General features: G+C 46.5%; 1 protein-coding gene across 1 annotated transcript in view; it reads left to right on the top strand.

Moving 5' to 3' along the window:
- PLXNA4 (plexin A4) overlaps nt 1–17,645 on the top strand; it is a 635,072-nt gene extending 617,427 nt beyond the window's left edge. Inside the window, exons 31-32 of the mRNA XM_073002484.2 lie at nt 14,308–14,458; nt 15,975–17,645. Coding sequence (XP_072858585.2) covers nt 14,308–14,458; nt 15,975–16,070 — 247 coding nt within the window. The 3' untranslated portion in view covers nt 16,071–17,645. The remainder of the gene's footprint in view (nt 1–14,307; nt 14,459–15,974) is intronic.
- Nucleotides 17,646–19,467: the final 1,822 nt, after the last annotated feature.

Below are 19,467 nucleotides of genomic sequence, written 5' to 3'. Positions count from 1 at the left end.
CTAGTTTGTCTGTGAACTTAGAAGAAGAAGGGGTTTTGTATCTTTCATGGTGGGACGCTGGTTTCTAGGAAGAGGGGTTAGTGAGTCATAAGTTACAAACGGTTGAGAACTGTGGTGTCATTGGTTCCCAACCTTGGTTCCCCAGATGTTCTTGGACAAAGACTCCCAGAAATCCTGCCAGCACAGCTAAATGGCCAAGGTTTATTGAAGTTTCAGTCCAGGAACATCTGGAGACTCAAGGCTGAGAACCACTGCATGGTGTGGATTGGAGCCCTATTCGTTGTTCATTGTAGGACGTGCTTTTCAGTGGCAATGAGTCACGGTATAATGAGGAACTGTGACATGGATGTTTCTGGGTTCCAGTTAGCGTTGTCAAGGATAATGGGAGGTATAGCCCAAGAACAGTGGCTGAGCTCCCTAATATAATGGAACCTCCCAATTCACAAGTGGTGTCTAGCTTTGAATTTAGGGCATACTGGACACTTGCAAATTTTCTTTGAACAAAAACATACCGAGACTCACAAAAAGCAAGCAAGCAAACAAATCAACGGATTTTTCACTCTTGCATGAATGATGATTAGCGCTAGCAAAAAAATGAAAACGAATCAACTTTGGGGGGGGGGGGCTGAACAAAAACACTGTCTATTAAGGGGTTCCATGAGTTTATGGCTTTCCAAGCTGCCTGGTTGTGTGGGAAGAATCTTGTTGGATTTACGGAAGCAAAGGGATTTGACCCTTGAAAATTTCAAAGGGATTTGACCCTTGAAAATTTCAGCAGAAGGAATATGGGTTGGCATGGCTCATGGAGCTAGAGTTTGAAAATTCAGCATAAACCTCGTTGGCCTCTTTCCCGATCCTTGTTTGCTGCTAGTTTCCATCTAACCCTTAAGAAAAGCTGAGGTACAGTCCAGAAATTAGGGCATAATTAAGCAAGGGGCTCCACAGGAGCTTTGTGGTTGCTAAGGAACTGTGTGGGCAGAAACGGAGGTCTCCGGCTACTCCTAAAAAGTAATTATCTGGTCAAACTGGAACCCAGTAGTGGCTACGCCGAGAGGAATCGCTTTTAATATTGACTACAACAGCACCAAAGTCTTTAGTCAGTGTTGACCTCCTTCCACTGACGAATGAGTCCACCAGGACCCAAAAGGGGCTCATGTGGCGCTGTTTGCGAGCAGGAAAGAAACGGAGAGATTGTATGGTAGCAACACTAGAAATGTGACTATCTGCAACATTAACCTGTGTAAGCCCGCCCAGGGGTGGGGTGGGGGTGGCTGTTTCTGTGGTCATGAGAATTAGTAACACAAGAACGCAGTTGAACCTAATAAGGTAAAAGGTTCCCCCCTTGATATTTAGTTCAGTCATGTCCGACTCTAGGGTGCGTTGCTCATCCCCGTTTCTAAGCCATAGAGCCAGCGTTTGTCTGTAGACAGTTTCCGTGGTCACGTGGCCAGTGTGACTAGGAATGGAACGCTGTTACCTTCCCACCATGGTAGTACCTATTTATCTACTCACATTCTTACATGCTTTCAAACTTCTGTTAATGCATCCTAAAATAGCATTTGCTATGACTGGATTTCTGAAAAGGGAGCCTCTCTTGCAAGAGAGGTGGACCAAGGTGGTTCCACTGGAAGAGGCATGATCTTAATTGGATTTTGCCCAGGTTTAGACTTATTTCCCCTATAATTCCCCTGGTGCCCTTTAAGACAATCAGCTATTCCTAACCTGTATCCACCCTCCACCCTCTGGCATCACTACGGATTACCCACGCATTGTCCCATCAATCTCTTGAAGTCTCAGTGAATGGCAGTTCTTAATCATCGCCCATTTGTCCTGCCTCTTCAGCGACCCATGAAGCTGGTTGGCAATGGGTGAGGAGAGGTGACCAGGCTTTGATGCCAGCTTGCCTTTTGGCTGGTGCTCAGTTTCTCTCCTGTAGACCAAAGGAATTGCAGCAGTTCTGTGACACATCAGGTGTGACCTCCGGTCGATAAAGGATAAATCGCTGTGGATGGTGTGTAACTTTAGCCCAATTTATGGAATGCAAACACTAATTGTGTTTTGTGCTGCATCTCCGCCATTAAACTTTGTGTACTGTTATAGCCACAACTTCATAATCCGAGTCATTCTAAGGAGGTCAAGTAGATCTTCAACCATCTTTTATTCATGGATTTGTTATCCCCTTGAGGTCCTGTCGTCTGTCTCTAAAACAAGATCAGAGAAGCCAAGAGCCAAAGCTGACCTCAGCCCTTTCATTTCGGTGGACGAGCACTGTCTTTCCGCCTGTATGAAGGACGGCACAAATTGGCTCAAGAGTCATAGGACTGGAGCCTTCCCCCCCCCCTCTACTTTTGAAGTCAACTTCAGTGTCAAAGACACTTCTTTGAACCTGAAAAGCACTGGGCTTTGGCACTCTTTGATGAAATCCAGAGGCCCTGGGGGGGGGGAGCAGATGTTCCAAGATGGACTGGCTCGTTAACATGCAGTGATATGGCAGAGCTATGATCGGGGGGCTGTGTTTGACCTTTGGTTCCTCGCCCGGCTGCCAAATCTGTAATGCTTCTTAGAACTTTATCCGTGCAGCTTGATTGCATTTGTCACAAGCCATAAAACATGCCCCGTATAAAACATGCCCCGTGCAACCAGGATGGTGCAAAAGGAAGGTACGTAAGGAGGCATAGGGAAAACCTCCCCAAAGTAAAATCTGCCATTCCTTTCTCGGTCTAAAGACCACACAAAGGTGTTCATCTCCTTCTTGTACACAGCGACAAGAAAGGGTAAATCTTTGCAAGCTGCAATGTGTGCTTGAGAGCGGCACAATGCTTTCTGTCAGTCTGAAGGATACCTTTTGCATTTGTGAGAACGGTTTGGCGGGCAATCAGCACGCGGTGCTCAAAGAGTGTAACCAGACTATGATAGCTGGTCTTTTGTTCCGTGGGTGGTTTTTATGAGTTAGAAGTGTTGGATGGGTTGTTTGTATCTTTTTGATCAATCAACAGGTTGTTTTCTGCTTTTTAGTGCTTAGGGATTGCTTTATCTCCCTGAGGGAAAAGCACGAGGGAGGGAGGGAGGAAAAGAAAGAAAGAAAGAAAGAAAGAAAGAAAGAAAGAAAGAAAGAAAGAAAGAAAGAAAGAAAGAAAGAAAGAAAGAAAGAAAGAAAGAAAGAAAGTCAGGAAAAATCAGCAAAAGGTTGGGAAATGATGTGGGGTAGGGTCATTTAGAAGGGCCCGAACTGACAAACTGATCTGTGGTTCGTGCAGCAAAAGTTTGGTGGTTCATAGGTCATGGACTTCCATGGACCACGAACCAAGACAAACCACCCTTTTGCTGGCTCATGCTCACCTCTAGCCACAGGGCTCCTGCGATGCATTGTATAATATTTACAGGCCACTTTTCCTGGCAAGGTTTACAGTGAGGAAAATTAGCATCAGAAACACAAGTACCGATATCCTAAAATAAGCATCAACTATTTTTTAATAGCGGGATGTCCCTTTCTTTGGGAAAGGGTGGAGCAGAGAGGCTAGAGGAGAACATTTTAAAAACAGAGCAGATGATTGAGGAGAACGTGAATATCCATTCGGAAAAGGAATTTGAGAGTTGGAGGTTCCAACATTTGCTCGAGACAAGAGGAAGAGCCATCACAATAAGGGGGATCCCACATCAGAGAAGGCAGATACCTGTTTTTGAAATGCTCTCCACCTTCTGCTCATGTTCTAATCTTGCTTGCTAATAGGAAGCACATGTGTGGATTGGTTTGGAACACGAGAGTCAAGCTCTTCTGAGCTTCTAGAATGAGTCCTCTTCATCTACAGAAGTGTCGTGGCTTCCATTTCCTCTGAAGTTGGGGCCATCTGTTGGGTGAGATTTAATTACTCCAAAATAGCTGTTCCCGTGCTTTTGCTTTGGGTCCGACGTTCTATCGGAAATCAAACCCATCTAATTTGACAGATAAACCACCCAGAAAGGTGGCAATCCAACCGGGAGAGATGAAAAGGTATGCAGGTAGACAGTTTACCTTGTTCTTTTGTTACACAATTAGTGGTTGAACCCAATAGTCCGTTGCTACCTCCAGGGGCCTTCTGCCATGTCACGACAAAAGGGAGCACCCGGTCCTCTTTGAACTAAGCTTGCCCATGAGCCTCTTGCACCAAAGAAAGTTCTACACCTTCCGCCCCGGCATGGCAGGAGCAGTTGTATAATTATGTCATTCCCGTAATCGCGTCTGCTGTCTGCAACACATGGACTCATTACAAGCATTTCATATGCTAAATGATTATTAACGAGCATGCTTCCCAACCACCAGCAGCCGCAACAAAAGCCCGCTGCAAGACAATTAGCTCCATGCTCTAGTGAAAACCTGGACCACCCTTGAAGATTTCAGGACTGAAATAAAGGAGAGTCTCTTTTTGATGAGCTGGCAAATGGCAGTGGAGATGAAATAACATCAAGGCGGGACCTCCTCCTTACTGTTGGCTTGCAGCTTACCAGAATGTTTTCTGCACAGAAGTGGTTTCACAAGATGTCAAGGCTTTGTATGAATCATCGGGGTCCATCCTTAGTATCTCCTGAGAGGGCTCAGAAGGCGGCTGTCTGAAATCTGAAAAGCCAAGACTGATCGGTCAACACACAGTCCTACAAGAGATCGACCCATGGTCCAATTTGGCTTAAGACAGCCCCCTAGGAGTGAGCATTATGAGTGCCTGTGAGGTTTATGGCCCACACAGTTCTAGAAGATCATGCCACCACTCCCTCTGGATTAGGTGATGGCCTGGTTTCAGAGCAGTCTCGGAGAAAGACATGGCTCACGAAATCCATCTTGCCAAGAACTTTTGGACTTTACTCCTAAGAGTAACTTTCCTGGCAGATTCCATCTTGCCATGAACTTCTGGACTGTTAAGTTCTTTACACTAGTACAAGCCCGATGAAGTGGTATTTGATCCATGAAAGCTTGCATATTATATGATGGTTTTTAGTGGTCTGTAAAGGAATCACCTATTTGTGCCTTATGTTTGTGTGTGTGTGAGAGAGAGGGAGGGAGGGAGAGAGCGGACAAAGGCACATCTGCATGAAACCTTCCTAACATTTCTAAATTGGTCCTGCTATTTAGGTGGCCATTGCCAATGGTGGTATAAGGAATAGAGTGGCAGACTAGGATTTAGGAGACCTGTTTTTAAATCCCCCCTGGCGAGCAGGGTGAGAGTAAAACCATTCCTTTCCATTCTCACTTGCCTTGAAAATGCTCTTAGGATCACTATAAGTCAGTTCCATTTTTAAAAAAATCTCTCTTTCTCTGTCTGTCTGTCTGTCTGTCTATCATTGAGATGTAATATTATTATTATTATGAGTGCATTTGAATCTAGATCCAAATTATTTGGTATGGTATCGTGGTTAGAATGTTGGAAGCGGGAGAATTAGACAAGTCTGATCTGGGGTTTCCCCAGATGTTCTTGGACTACAACTTCCAGAAATCCTGGCCAGCAGAGCTCATGGTGAAGGCTTCTGGGAGTTGCAGTCCAATAACATCTGGGGACCCAAGATGGGGAGCCACTGCTCTAAGAAGAAACCCCCCATGGCCAGGACCCTTTCATCATTCTCTTATCTCACTGTCCTACCCACTTTCTAGGATTCTTTGAGGGGCAACTGGCATGGGGGGGGAGCAGAGAGGTACGTAACTTGTCTGGAGATAGGAAGAAATATAAGAAATCAGTAATACAATGTGAATGAATATTAGAGGCTTCATCAGAACGACAGGAAAAGGAGCAAAAATATATTTTGGGGGAGGGAAGGAAAAGCCAAGAAAGAGATGAAGAATGGGATACCACTGGACTTTTTGTGCGCCCCTTGAGGAAGCCGGTGGTATTACAGGAGCCTAAAGAGAACCACATGTGCTCTTGCTAGGATTTGACTGTCAGTTATTGAGACCTTGGGCACCAGGAAGAGTCAGTTAGACAGAAGCAAATGCTAGGTCTGTCAGATCCACCTTTTGTCCCCACCCGTTCCTCTCCACAGAGGCATGACAGGTCTGGAGTAATAGAGGTGTCTGTGAGTCTTCGACATGAGCAGGCGCCACCGAGAGCCAGCGCTCTGCAAATTAAACTGTCATTCCATCCCAGACGGCATTCAGGCTTTGATAGCGGGAGTGCTCCACGAGGGCCGGTTTTGTTCGCCTGTCACCCAGCCACACAAGAGCCCCTGGGTTGGCGACAGGAGAGAGGCATTAAAAAAAAAAGCAAGAAAGCAAGAATGGGATTGCCCTTCATGGATTGCTGCCTTGTCGTGGCGAAGGGGCTTGAGTAACTCAGGGAAGCAATGGGCTATGCCGTGCAGGGACACCCAAGACGGACAGGACATAGTGGAGAGTTCCGACTAAACGCGATCCACCTGGAGCAGGAACTGGCAATGCCACTCCAGTATCTTTGCCAAGAACGCCCCATGATCAGAAACAAAAGGCTAAAAGATATGACGCTGGAAGATGGGCCCCTCAGGTTGGAAGGCGTCCAACATGCTACTGAGGAAGAGCGGAGGACAAGGACAAGTAGCTCCAGAGCTAATGAAGTGGTTGGGCCAAAGCCGAAAGGACGCTCAGCTGTGGACGCGCCTGGAAGGGAAAGGAAAGTCCGATGCTGCAAAGAAAAATACTGCATAGGAACCTGGAATGTAAGATCTATGAACCTTGGGAAGCTGGAGGTGGTCAAACAGGAGATGGCAAGAATGAACATTGACATCCTGGGCGTCAGTGAACTAAAATGGACAGGAATGGGCGAATTCAGCTCAGATGATTATCATATCTACTATTGTGGGCAAGAATCCCGTAGAAGGACTGGAGTAGCCCTCATAGTCAACAAAAGTTTGGGAAAAGCTGTAATGGGATACAATCTCAAAAATGATAGAATGATGTCAATATGAATCCGGGGCAGACCTATCCATTCTGAAGGAAATCAGGGTGAGCACTCAGGGTTCACTGGAACGACAGATCCTCAAGCTGAGGCTCCAATACTTTGGCCTTCTCATGAGAAAAGAATACTCCTTGGAAAAGATCCTGATGTTGGGAAAGTGTGACGGCAAGAGGAGAAAGGGACGACAGAGGATGAGATGGCTGGACAGGGTCATCAAAGCGACCAACATGGATTTGACCCAACTCTGGGAGGCAGTGGAAGACAGGAGGGCCTGGCGTGCTCTGGTCAATGGGGTCACGAAGAGTCGGACATGACGAAACGACGAAAACGAGGAGCGCAGTCGGGAAGGAGATGAACAGGCAGCACTCTTCAACAGCTGTTTGCCTCTAAATACTTCCTAGGGTGCAGTCTGGATTGGTGTGTTTGTGGACCTCAGGATTTCCCAATGCCCATGCAACCAGACATCTGGCATACCTCAGTGAGGGAACTGAAATCTCAACCTCTGGCTCTGCTGCCAGAGACCTAAACCACTGAGCTATCCAGCATTTCCAGAAGAGAGATCTAAAAACTATTCGGAAGATCTGCTCTTGAAAAACATCATTGGGTTTGACTCCATCTCAGATCCTCACCTGATGGCTGGTGTCCCACAGAGTTCTTAGTTTGACTTTTCACAGGTTCAGCAAGTGCTTCTCACCTAGACATCCCAAAAAGTAGCTAACAGGATCACGAGGGAAAGGGGCTGTGAAGCGTGAGGGATCAGGAGGAGGGAAGGACGTTGGTTTCCAGTTCTAAAACAGCCAAGAATTGGGGGACAGGTCCTACAGTAAGGCCATCTCCTCTTCTGTCGCACTAGGTGGCATCTGGAGAAGTCGTAAGAGATCAGAGCTTCAAACAGTGCTTTTAAAAATAGTACCGTATCATTAGTGTCCATGCTGGCTAAGGGATTCCAGGAGCTATGGAAGGAGCTTGAATTTTGCGGCTGCTAAAGATATACCCTCGCCAGTGCTGTGGAAATGCTGTGAAGAGATCACGTTCTACGTTTTGCATCTCTCTCCTCTGGGGGACCCGAAAGGGAAAAGCACCTAGAAGGCTCTGTTTCCCTATTAAACCCAAGACTTCAAGGTCTCACAAAGCTTCATCAAATCCAGACTGGGGTATACTGGTACTCAACCATTCCCCACCCACCCACATGGAAGAGTTACTCATTTTGAAATACTGGCAGTCGCTCTCAGCGGGGTAGCAAACGTGGAATATTTATAAAGAGCACAAACATCTTTCTGCTCGGCTCCTTTTGAGAAAAATAAATTGACTTCTTCATTGCCTAGAACCTCACGCCAGCTGTTCCTGGGCTCACTTTCCAGCATGCCATCAACTTAATTTCCCCATTTATCAGCAGGACCAGCAGCCTCGCTGGAAGACTTCTCTAAACCCAGGAGAAACAGGGCGTCATCTCTGAAGGATGTGTCCTTCCTCCCAGCTACACTGGGCATATGGTGGTGCCGCCACCTGGCAGGGCTTTGGGCGCCCCATAAGGAGGGTTTGCATTTTTGGCCTCCCCTGTTTTTCCCTGCAGGGTTGGGATCTGAGGAGACCTTATTCTCTGTCTGCTTCAGCACAGGCGGGCATCCATGGTTCTGCTTACAGAAGCATGTCTTCAGCAAGTAGATCACTGTTAGTTGGTGCGGCCAGGTAGCAATCCAGAGAGGACATGGTTGCTGAAGGGTGGTGCCCTAGACTCAGAGGTGGCCTCAGGTCCAAGAAGGGTCCATGCTGCATCCTGCCGTATGTTGGAAGCAACTTGAGGGCATATAAGAAATCAAAGGGGGACTGATCCCGCAGTCTCAGTCAGGGGGACTGATTCTCCAAGAGAATCATGCTTGCTTGCCCATCCATCTGTCCATCCCTCCCTCCCTCCCTCCCTCCCTCCATCCATCCATCCATCCCTCCATCCATCCCTCCATCCATCCATCCCTCCCTCCCTCTTTCCATCCATCCATCCATCCCTCCCTCCCTCCCTCCCTCCCTCCATCCATCCATCCATCCCTCCATCCGTCCATCCATCCATCCCTCCCTCCCTCCCTCCCTCCCTCCCTCCATCCCTCCCTCCCTCCCTCCCTCCCTCCCTCCATCCCTCCATCCCTCCATCCATCCATCCATCCATCCATCCATCCATCCATCCATCCATCCATCCATCCATCCATCCATCCATCCATCCATCCATCCATTCATTCATTCATTCATTCATCTTATAGGCAGCCCTACACTGAAATTACTACTCAGGGAAGTTTACGAAATAGATGTAGCTATATCATACAATCAACAACAACAACAAAAGGGAGGGAAAATCCATCCCAGTCAGTCAAATTAACAATCAACACCAAGCCATTTAGAATAGATGACAAGTAAATCTTTATGATCCAGTGCATCAAACAAAAGTGATCAAACCAAGCCCAAAAATGAAATATGACAACGGGGCCATCTCTTGTCTATCGATTATTTATTTATTTAGAATATTCTTATGCCGCCTTTCTATGCTCCCCAAAAGGACCCAAGGCGGCTTACGTGACTAAAACAGTGTTTAAAAACTAAAACAGTAAGTATACATTAAAAAAATTAAACAATTACTCATATATTCAAATGGTAACTAAGATCAGTCTTGCTCTTATCTTTGGTACACTGCCTGATGGAGTTCCTCCCACCTAGTACAACACTTTTTAATACTGCCTTGAAATATATTCCAATAATATGTAGCTGTATTTATTTATTCAGGAAGGTCTTGGGGTGGCTTAAGAAGGCGGTGCTTTTACCTCCATCCTAAGTTTCCAGAGAAGCCGAGAGAGAGAGAGAGAGAGAGAGAGACAGACAGACAGACAGACAGACAGACAGACAGACGACAGAGAGAGAGAGAGAGAGAGAGAGAGAAGCATGATCTGGTGGCATGTGATGGATCTGTGGTCCCCTCCAGCAGGGGCGGGCAAGCAGTGGCAGCCAGCTTTAAAAAGTCCGGAGTGCTCCACTTCCTTGCATCCGGATGCTGTACACTGTACGCTTCCAGCATCCCACTGTTTCCATCCCTAGAGATTCGGTTGCTGAACTCAGCAGGTGGTGGCAGCAACATCAACAAGGCACCTGTCAGCTATTTTGGCTCCCTGCTCCGTGCCATCTCCCTAATTACAACATCGCGGACGGCGTTGGCGAGAGAGGGGCTTGTGTGTGTGTGTGTGTGTGTGTGTGTGTGTGCGTGCGTGCACGTGCGCGCACGCAAAATGTCAAATTGAAGAAATTAAAAATGTAAATGATGGCGCCTAATTAACCAGTTGACAGCAGAGCACAGCTGCTGGTGACAGTGACTGATTGCCTTCCGCAAATCTTGCCCTCTAAGGCCTGCCATATTTGGGGGGGGGAGAGAGATGAGAGAGAGGGAGGGAGGGCAGCCAAAATAGCAACTTCCTTAAAGACACAGTGCCTTGGAGAGACAAACTTTTGCATTCAGTCGGAATGAAGGCAGATGGCTTCTCCATGAGAGACACCTAAGCTTGGTGTTGTTTATGCTGTAGTTGATATACTGACTGAATCCTGTTGTCCAAGCTGCGTACAAAGAGTAACATTTGTAGGCAGAGTTAGGAAATCTCTATAGACATTATCGGTGGCATGCCAAGTTTCATGATTCAGTATGCAGCCCATGATGTCTAGGGAGATGTCTTACCTTGAGGCCATTCGCCTCCCAAAGTTCCATCTTTGGCATAGCAGCACAACAGGATTTGAGCCATTGAGTAACAATGGCTTACCAGGTCATCAGGCTGAGTTTTCCCCCCACCCTTACCTGGAAATGTCACCTGCAACCTTCGACATCTCATGTCGTGCTGGGGCACCCATATCAGGCTCTGGATACAGAGTCTTCAGGGTCAGGTTGCAAGATCTTGAAGCACAATGCAAAGTAGCCTGCTTTGTGCCCGTGTTGAGAACTGGCTATCCCCCAAATGTCAAGTTGTCTTGGCAGATGGTCTGTGCTGCATCGTAGGCATCTCTTCCTTGGCAGTCCATCAATGATGCCTGGTTTGGAAAATAAACAGCCAGCTGAGCAGTGGGCTTGGTGTTCCTTTCCTGCATAAAGCTCTTTCTCACACCCTGTCTCACTCTTGAAAATTGGAAACAATGGTGGTGGTAGCAATGGTAAGAGTAAGAGTCAGTTGATCAGTTGGTAGGTAGCTGGCCAAGGGGTGGAGGCAGAGCTTGGGCTATCCCTACTCAGTCTTACGGATCCACTTCTCAAACCCTGATGGCCCATGTATAATCCCCTGGTTCCCTGATAGGTTGGACCCTCCCTCTCTGTGTGTGTTTGTCTGGGTAGTTAGGTAGTAGGTATCCACAGGGTAAGGGCAGAGTTTGGCCTGTCCTTGCACAGTCTTATGGATCCACTTCCCAAACCCTGATGGCCCAAGTTTAATCCCCTGGTTCCCTGATAGGTTGGAACTCCTTTGCGTGGGTAGGTAGGCAGGCAGGTATGCCATGGCTTGAACAGGGAGCATTTCCTGAACCATAAAGTCATGTGCCGATGCAGAGAGGCAGGAAAGGGAAGGCAGCAAAGTTTTGCTGTGGATGAAAAAGACGGCAAGCAGTATTGACACTGGAATTTTGGAGGGAGGGGGAGACCTTTATGTGTCCGGATTTTATCCAGCTCTTGCTACTCCCCCACTTAATAGGACAGCCGAGGGGGGCCTCCCGTGTGTTACTGTTTAGGTCAACAATGGCAGAATGACATAGGCTGTCAGTTCTTCAATATAACAAAAAAAAAAACACTTGTACTTACTCCTTTTGAGGGAGTTATTGGGGGAAGATATTTTACCATTTGGAGCTTTTTAAAAATGTGTTTAAGCTGTTCGAGGAGCAGCCAATGTAAGTGAGATGGAATAGGCAGTAGCTTACAAGGTAAAGAATCAAAGAATAGTGAAGTTGGAAGGGGCCTATAAGGCTATCAAGTCCAACCCCCTGCTCCATGCAGGAACCTGGCAGGTGGTTGTCCAAGTTTCTCTTGAATCCCTCCAGTGCGGGAGCGCTCACCGCCTCCTGAGGTCATAGGTTCCATTGTCATACTGCTCTAACAGTTAGGAAGTTTTTCTGATATTCAACCGAAATCTGGCTTCCTCTAACTTCAACCCACAATTGTATGTCCTGCACTCATGGATGAACCAAGGCAGCTGTGAGCAGTGGAGACAGGCAATGGAAGAACACAAAGGTCTACCAGGAAGCATGTAATCCAGGGGTATTTACGCCCCAGAGACAGTCCAGTGCTTTGATCCCATTTGCCAAATTCCTTCTGTGCCTCTCTGGCTTATCAATGGCCCAACACGTATCCCTTGCCCCCCCTCCTCACTGTCCTATTTGGGAGGGTGAGCCAGGCAGGGTAGAAGCCTACTGTTACCTCCAGTCTTTCAGGTAGCAGAGGCGGAAATGGGATCCCATTGATATAGCATATCTTCCCAGTTAAGACGTTGCAGAGCGCCTAATGGAATTGTGCTTTTATCTCCAATCTGTGATTAGAGATAAGAGCAGGTTTCTCCACATACCACTTGCCTTCCCAAAGTGGAAGTTTTGGAAAGTCTCGCCCTATTCCATGAGTTGGATCTCAGAGTTGGGGGGTCGGGGGGAGAGACCTGCAGCTTTGAGGAAGACGTGAGCATCCTCTAGAAGCTAGGTTTGAGCTGTCCAGATACTGGATTGTAGCCTCGGGCTGGAGGATCCCATTTTTTGAGTTGAGTTATCTTGCCTGCAGAAATTTTTTTTGCCTATGAACCAGTTCTGTTGTCACCCCAGCTTTTCTCAGCTGGCAGCTCTGGCAAAGGAGGGCAACAGCAGAGGTCCACAGGCAGTGGAGAAAATGGAAGACACCTTGGAACTCAACGGCCCCATTGGCTTGGGTTACTTTCTTCTTTGTGCCAAACTTCCATCTACCCAACAATGAGTCCCTGTACAAGAGGGGAGGAGAAGAGAGGAGAGGCTGTAGAAAGGGGCAGGTTTCCTGCTGTCTTTGATCGTTTACGGCTTGTAAAACTCTGGACCTTTTCCAGCATTTCTCGACAGTTGCAAATGACATTCCTGTTCTTATTTTAGAGTTTCTGGGAAGATGGGGATAATTGTAAAGTTAAAGATGTCCTTAGCCTTCGTTTGGCTGCCAAATCACAATGTTCTTTTAAAAGGTCCAGACATTTTATGCTTTAATGTCCCACCCACACCCACACCACCTTTTTTTTGTTTTGTTAATGCATGCAATCGTTTTTGTGCCTTCTCTTTTACCACTTGAGTATTCTTACCGTGTTGTATTGGCCTTTTTATATTCCTATATGTACCGCCCTGGGACCTCTTGTAGATGAAGGCTGGGTGATTTATATGCCTTGCAAAAATAAATAAATAAACAAGGAAACTGAGAAATAAGCATTGCAAATCATAGAATCGTGGAGGTGGAAGGGGCCTATAAGGCCACTGAGTCCTGTCCCTTGAACAGGAATCCAAATCAAAGCAGATCGGATAGATTTCTCTTGAATGCCTCCAACACTGGAGAACTCACCACCTCCTGAGGTCATTTGATCCATTGTTGTACTACTCTAACTGTTAAGAAGGTTTTATATACATTCAGAATCTGGCTCCCTGTAACTTGAGACAATTATTACATGTCATCTGTAGGGCTACCTTTCAAAAGTGCTGTCCTATCTCCCCTCAGTCTCCTTTTCTCAAAGCTAAACATCTCCAGTTCTTTCAGTCTTTCCTCACAGGGCTTGATTTCCAGTCCCCTGATCATCCTTGTTGCTTTCCTCTGATCTTTTTTACAGTTTGTTGCCATCTTTCATAAAGAACAGTGTCCAGAGTTGCAAACCATGCAATAGAAATCATTGTTCCTTGAAACGGAAGTTCAATGCAACAAGATATTTGAAGAACGTTTAAGAAGAACATCATAGAGCATGCCTAAAAATCATAAGGAAGAGGCCCGGAGAATCTTCCTGGGGAGTGAATTTCACTAATGCAGAATCAAACTGAGAGTTAAGCTAGATAATAAGTATAATGTGTTTAGGAAGGGCAAGAGTTCCTTCGAGAGGAGAAAGACAGTTGGTCATTGCACAGTTTTCTTCAACTAATTATCTTGCTTTTAGCGTGCTGTGGTTTGTGACTCACTGGGAAGTGAACACAGGTTTAATTTGCAAGTCTGATCAGTGAGTGATCAATACGGTATCTGTTGCTGAAGAAAACCCAACATGGAAGAGAAAACAGGTTGGATAATGTAGCCATTCTCCAGTTGTCTAGTTTGACCCTGAGAAGGTCAGTCTCAAGTCTGCCAAAAGGATCTGGTGGCTTTTTTCCAGTCTGTCGGTAGGAGTTGCTCTGGCATGACAATCTCAGCAATCTCTCTGGTCTCCCTCAGGTACTACTCAGACATTGCCAAGATGCCAGCGATCAGTGACCAGGACATGAACGCTTACCTGGCTGAGCAGTCCCGCATGCACATGAATGAGTTCAACACCATGAGCGCGCTCTCTGAGATTTATTCCTACGTGGGCAAATACAGTGAAGAGGTAAGTAGGGTGAAGGGTGAAGAGCAAGATCATGGTCACAACACCACCAGGTCCACCTACATCGATGGCTTGTCGTGGCATACGAAGGAGAAAAGCCAGAGGGAAATGCATTGTTTTGCATTCTAGACCATTTAATGCAAGGATCCTCTGTACATAACATGTACACCTAAATTTCAGTGTCTGAAACACTATTGTAAAGACTGGAGCATGGACCATTGCATGGCTGTCTAGTAGACATGGGGAGATTCGTATTCCCGTCCCAGCTGGCCCTAATGAGGGTCTGGCCCCCGGGACTAGACTGTCCATTCATGCGTCCTGGCCTGGCTACGATAGCCACTCATCCTGCCAATGGCGCCTGGAGATCCATTGTCTTCCTGCTCCGCTGGCCACTCAGCAGCCATTTGGGGAGACTCGTCCTTCTGAACCCTCTCTGGAGTGGCCAGCTGAGCAGGATGAGTGGGACTGTAGCCTGGCCAGAGCACGTGAGTAGATTGGTCCAGTCCTGGGAGCCAGACCCTCATTAGGGAAAGCTGGGATGGGGATATTGGTCTACGAATACCCCCATCTCTGTTCTCCAGTTGCACACACACATAGAAAAATCAAAGGATGTGGTGCTGTCCACCTGCCAACTAAAATTGGCATAATTTTGGTTCCAAAGGATTTCAGTTTTTGTGTTTGTTTAAATCAATATTTTAGCCTTTGTTTCCAATCATATGCCTGAACATACGTGTGACAGATGCATCTTGAAATCTAAGAAGTTGCAATAGGACTGCATAAGGTTTTCAGTAGGTTGGTAAGTTGGAATACGTTGGTTGAAGGAGAAGACACCAGCTTATTTCTATGGCTGGAATCAGGTTTTGCAAACTATTGAAAAATCCCTCCTGCAAACTATTAAGAATTGGCTGTTTAAAATAATGGCCAGGATCCTATCGATGTTCAGATGAGATCTGAGGAACTTGCAGTGTCTAATTGTGACTAGTTAATGAGGTTCTGGGATGTGTCCCAATGTTGTGTGTTGTCATGCATTTGATCACCCATCGAAGATGCCCCTGGCCTCTCGTCAAATAGCCATGGCAAGCTACGCGAACCCTATGCAAACGCCTGTAGAATACTGGCCAATGGAAATCACAGGGATTGGCATCATTTGTGCAATGTACGTATGCAGGCTGCAGAAATTTTAGCTGCTTGCAGTGCAGAATATGTAATATATAATACATTATGTGATATATAATGTACGGTATATATGTTAATACATTTTGCCGAAATCTAGTTGTAAGTCAGCTGGTCACTCATGTTATCTTCATTGCCTGTATGGAGTTTGGAAAAGTTGCTTTTTTTTGTACTGTGGCTCCCAGGCTCTCCCATTGACCATGCTCTTTTTTATTGTAGTAAAAAAAGAGAGTAATTTTTGCAAGCTCTAAGTCAACCGCCCATGATCCATTTCAGAAGTGGATGGTTGTCTCTTTTGTCTGACCTGTACAGTGACACCTCCCTTTCCCGCCTCCATTTTATGCAGATCCTCGGGGCCCTCGATCAAGACGACCAGGCTGGCAAGCAGAAACTGGCCTACAAACTTGAACAAGTTATAACCCTCATGAGCATAGACAGCTGAGAACTGCCCAACCAGGGGACTCCCTGGGAGGGATTTGGAAACGAAACGAAACCAAGCCGTGCCTCAGTCAAGAACATCCTCTTTACCAAGTGCAAGTTTCTGATTGGCTGTCGAGCGGAGTCACCTGGACGAGCTCTCGGCTCGCCCTTACAACTCGCCGGCCACACCTTATGGACGCCAAGCAACCTGAGGGACATCTCCGCGGAGGGAATCCTAAAGATGGGGGGGGGCCTTTCTGGTGGAGCTCCTTTGGCTCTCGGACTCCCCGTCTGCCTTCACCAAAAGCATCCCGTCATATCATCCGTTGACCGACAGAGGCAGCCCTCCTGGTTCGCCTCGATCATGCTGCTTTAACCGTGCTCCTGGAGCTCAGAGCCCCAGAGCAGAAACAAACTCAGTGTTATTTAGAAGCTGCACCAAGGCAGGACCGGCTCCTTTGCCTCCAGGGATTCTAAAAGGGTGGGAACGAACTCGGCTCTTCTTCCTACCCAGGAGTGCTGCTTGTCCTCAGTCCTCATCCGACGGGAGAGGACCCCGTGGCTTCTGCCCCAAAGGGGCCCCCTTGCCCTGTGAAAGAACAGTGCTGTCAGCTGTTCTCCTGGCCTCGTGTGGAGAAGGAGGGGATGATGGAAGGAAGACCACCCTTTTCCCCCCCCATCCCATGTTTTCACCTAACGCCTTTCTAGCGTGCCATTCCCATCTTCAGTCTGTGTCCAGTGACTGTTATCAGCGAAAAAGGACCCCAGATTCCAGCATGTACCTTTCTTCACTTACAGCCACACCTGACTTCCTCTTACGGTCCCTTTGGGAACACAGTTTAGATTCTTTTAGAAACAAGGGGGGTGCATTTATCCGCTCTTAAACACATCACGGCTGTACCTTCAGTGATGAAGCAAACTGTTAACTAGATGGGAACGGAAAGGGTTTTCATTTGTAAGGGTTCTAATTTCCACCGCCTCTCTGGCTTGCTTGGGTAAATGGCAGAGCACAAAATCTAGAAGTCTTTCATCCGGACTAGGGGTATGCCGTTTCTTGTGTAGTGGTCCATTTCCCCACAGAGCCCCTCGTGCTCGCCCCCCCCCTAGTACCCCCAACGCAAACACTCTGTGGCAGCTGAGGAGGTGTTATGATGCCGAAGGGCGTCAGAGGGTCCTCCCGCACCACAGAGTGCTGTGGGGTGGTGGAGCGTGGCATCTCACAGGGTTCTGCTGCAGGAAGAGTGAGTGGAAGTTGGGGGGGAAAGTGGCACTTTTCAGCAGCTGTGGTGGCAGTTCAGACAGTGTGGCATCAGCTGATTTGGACAGGGCCCAGACAAGCACAAAAAAGAGGGGGCTTAATGTGGTCTGGAAGCTGTCGGGCACCAACCCCTGATCTAGATGTAGGGAAGACTAAGCCCCCACATGAGAGCCAGCTTGATAGAGAACAAACTGGAGGGAACCGACCAAAAGAAATCTGCTTCCTAGCCTCACTTTCCCAACTGGAAAAGCAACCGTGATAAAATATAATTGGAAATAGAGATTTATTGCTTAATCGGCAGCAGCATCTTAGAACTACAGGGCTGGAAAGGGCCCCATGGATCATAGGGGAACCGAACACCCAACCTCTAGCTCCACAGCTAGAGACCTAAACCACTGAGCTATCCAGCAGTTTGCTGGATTAACAGGAGCAAGCCGGTGCTGTGCACTTCCTCCTAAAATGGAAACTGTGGTCGGAATAATTTGGCATATCCATTTTTTTTTCTGACCAAGTATGTTGGTGAAATCAAGGAGGTCTCAATACTTATCTCTCAATTGGCCTGTTACCTGATTTGCCCACTCCTTCCCTGAATTTGAGAAATTTGGGGAAACAAGAAATGAATTTTGAACCATATCACTGCATGTTGGGACATAATCTCTCATAAACTTCCTAAAGTTCAGAATCAAAGCATGTGCTTCTAAAGTTGAAATGTGCTAGAGGGGAAAAAACCCAACAATGAGTTACCTGTTCTGAAGTCCAGTCAAATGAATGGAGTTTCTTAAATCTGTATGGGATTATTAGTGTCTGATGTCTGCGTTGAATCTTTTTTCAAAAGCTTCAAAGAGAGTTAAAAACCCAGAGTTACATTGCTGAAGTTTACATCCCATAAATCAGGTGTGAACAAAAATAGTCTCTTTTTTTAAAATGACCTCCCCACCCTTATATAGTGCTGAGCATAGCTGCCTTCCAAGCAGTTGACCCGGGTTTCCCATGCATAGCAAGTCTTTTAGGCTTTGGAAAAGCATTTCCTCCCCCTCTTCTGGCAAACCCATAATCCCATAAGGATGGGATGGCCAGAACTTGATGAACAAAACCAACATTTGCAAATGTCTTGGGGAGTAGGGTAGAAATGGACAAAGCTGTGTTGGGGGACATCTCGTCACCCACCCTGCCATAAACAATGAGGCCATCATTGAAGTGAGTGCTGTCAAATGTAGAATCTATGCCTTCATTTTGACAGTAATGAAAGCATATAGACACACACACACACACACACACAGAGAGAGAGAGAGAGAGAGAGAGAGAGAAAGAGAGAGAATCTATATTTTCATTTTGACTGTAATGCAAAATATAGATCTCCATATCTATATGGGGATATATAAAATGTACATCTTCATTTTGACAGTAATGCTAGCATGCATATATATATATACACGCTTCTATTGCTTGTATTACTGTCAAAATGAAGACATGGATATTTTGCCTGAAATACGAGGTAGTTTGCATTGTGCTGTTCTGGCCAGTTTCTGAAACCCGTGACCAAACTGGCTGGGAGATTCAGGGAGTTGTAACCCTAGTTTTTTTTTTTTTTTTTTTTTTTAAGATCTATTGATTTCTGCTGACTGACAGCAGGAGGTTTTTTCCCATCCATTACGTACTACCTGCAGAATCGTAGAATCATTGAGTTGGAAGAAGCCTGTAAGGCCATCGAGCCAACCTCCTGCTGAAAGCAGGAATCCAAATCAAAGCAGATATCTGACAGAGGGTTGCCTAACTTTTTCTCGAACGCCTCCAGCATTGGAATGCTCACCATCTCCCGAGGTCATTTATTTATTTTATTTTATTTTATTTATTTGATTTTTACCCCGCCCCTCTAGACCATGTCTACTCGGGGCGGCTTACAAAATAAAACAGAACAGTATAAAAATATATAAAATCATAAAATTACAATTACAATTTCAGTTTAAAACAATTTAAAGAGAGGATTACCAAGATGGAATAGCAAAGAAAGGAAAAAAGGAGAAAAACTTAATGGACTGGAGGGAAGGCCTGCTTGAATAACCAAGTTTTTAACTGGCTTTTAAAAACACCCAGCGAGGGTTCCAGCCGAATTTTTGTTGGAAGGGTGTTCCACAGCCGAGGAGCCACCGCCGAGAAGGCC

Source organism: Pogona vitticeps, chromosome 5, assembly GCF_051106095.1.
Source record: "Pogona vitticeps strain Pit_001003342236 chromosome 5, PviZW2.1, whole genome shotgun sequence".
Classification (NCBI taxonomy): domain Eukaryota; kingdom Metazoa; phylum Chordata; class Lepidosauria; order Squamata; family Agamidae; genus Pogona; species Pogona vitticeps.
The sequence above is the reverse complement of the archived record's forward strand: the minus strand, read 5'-3'. Positions and strand labels throughout refer to the sequence as shown.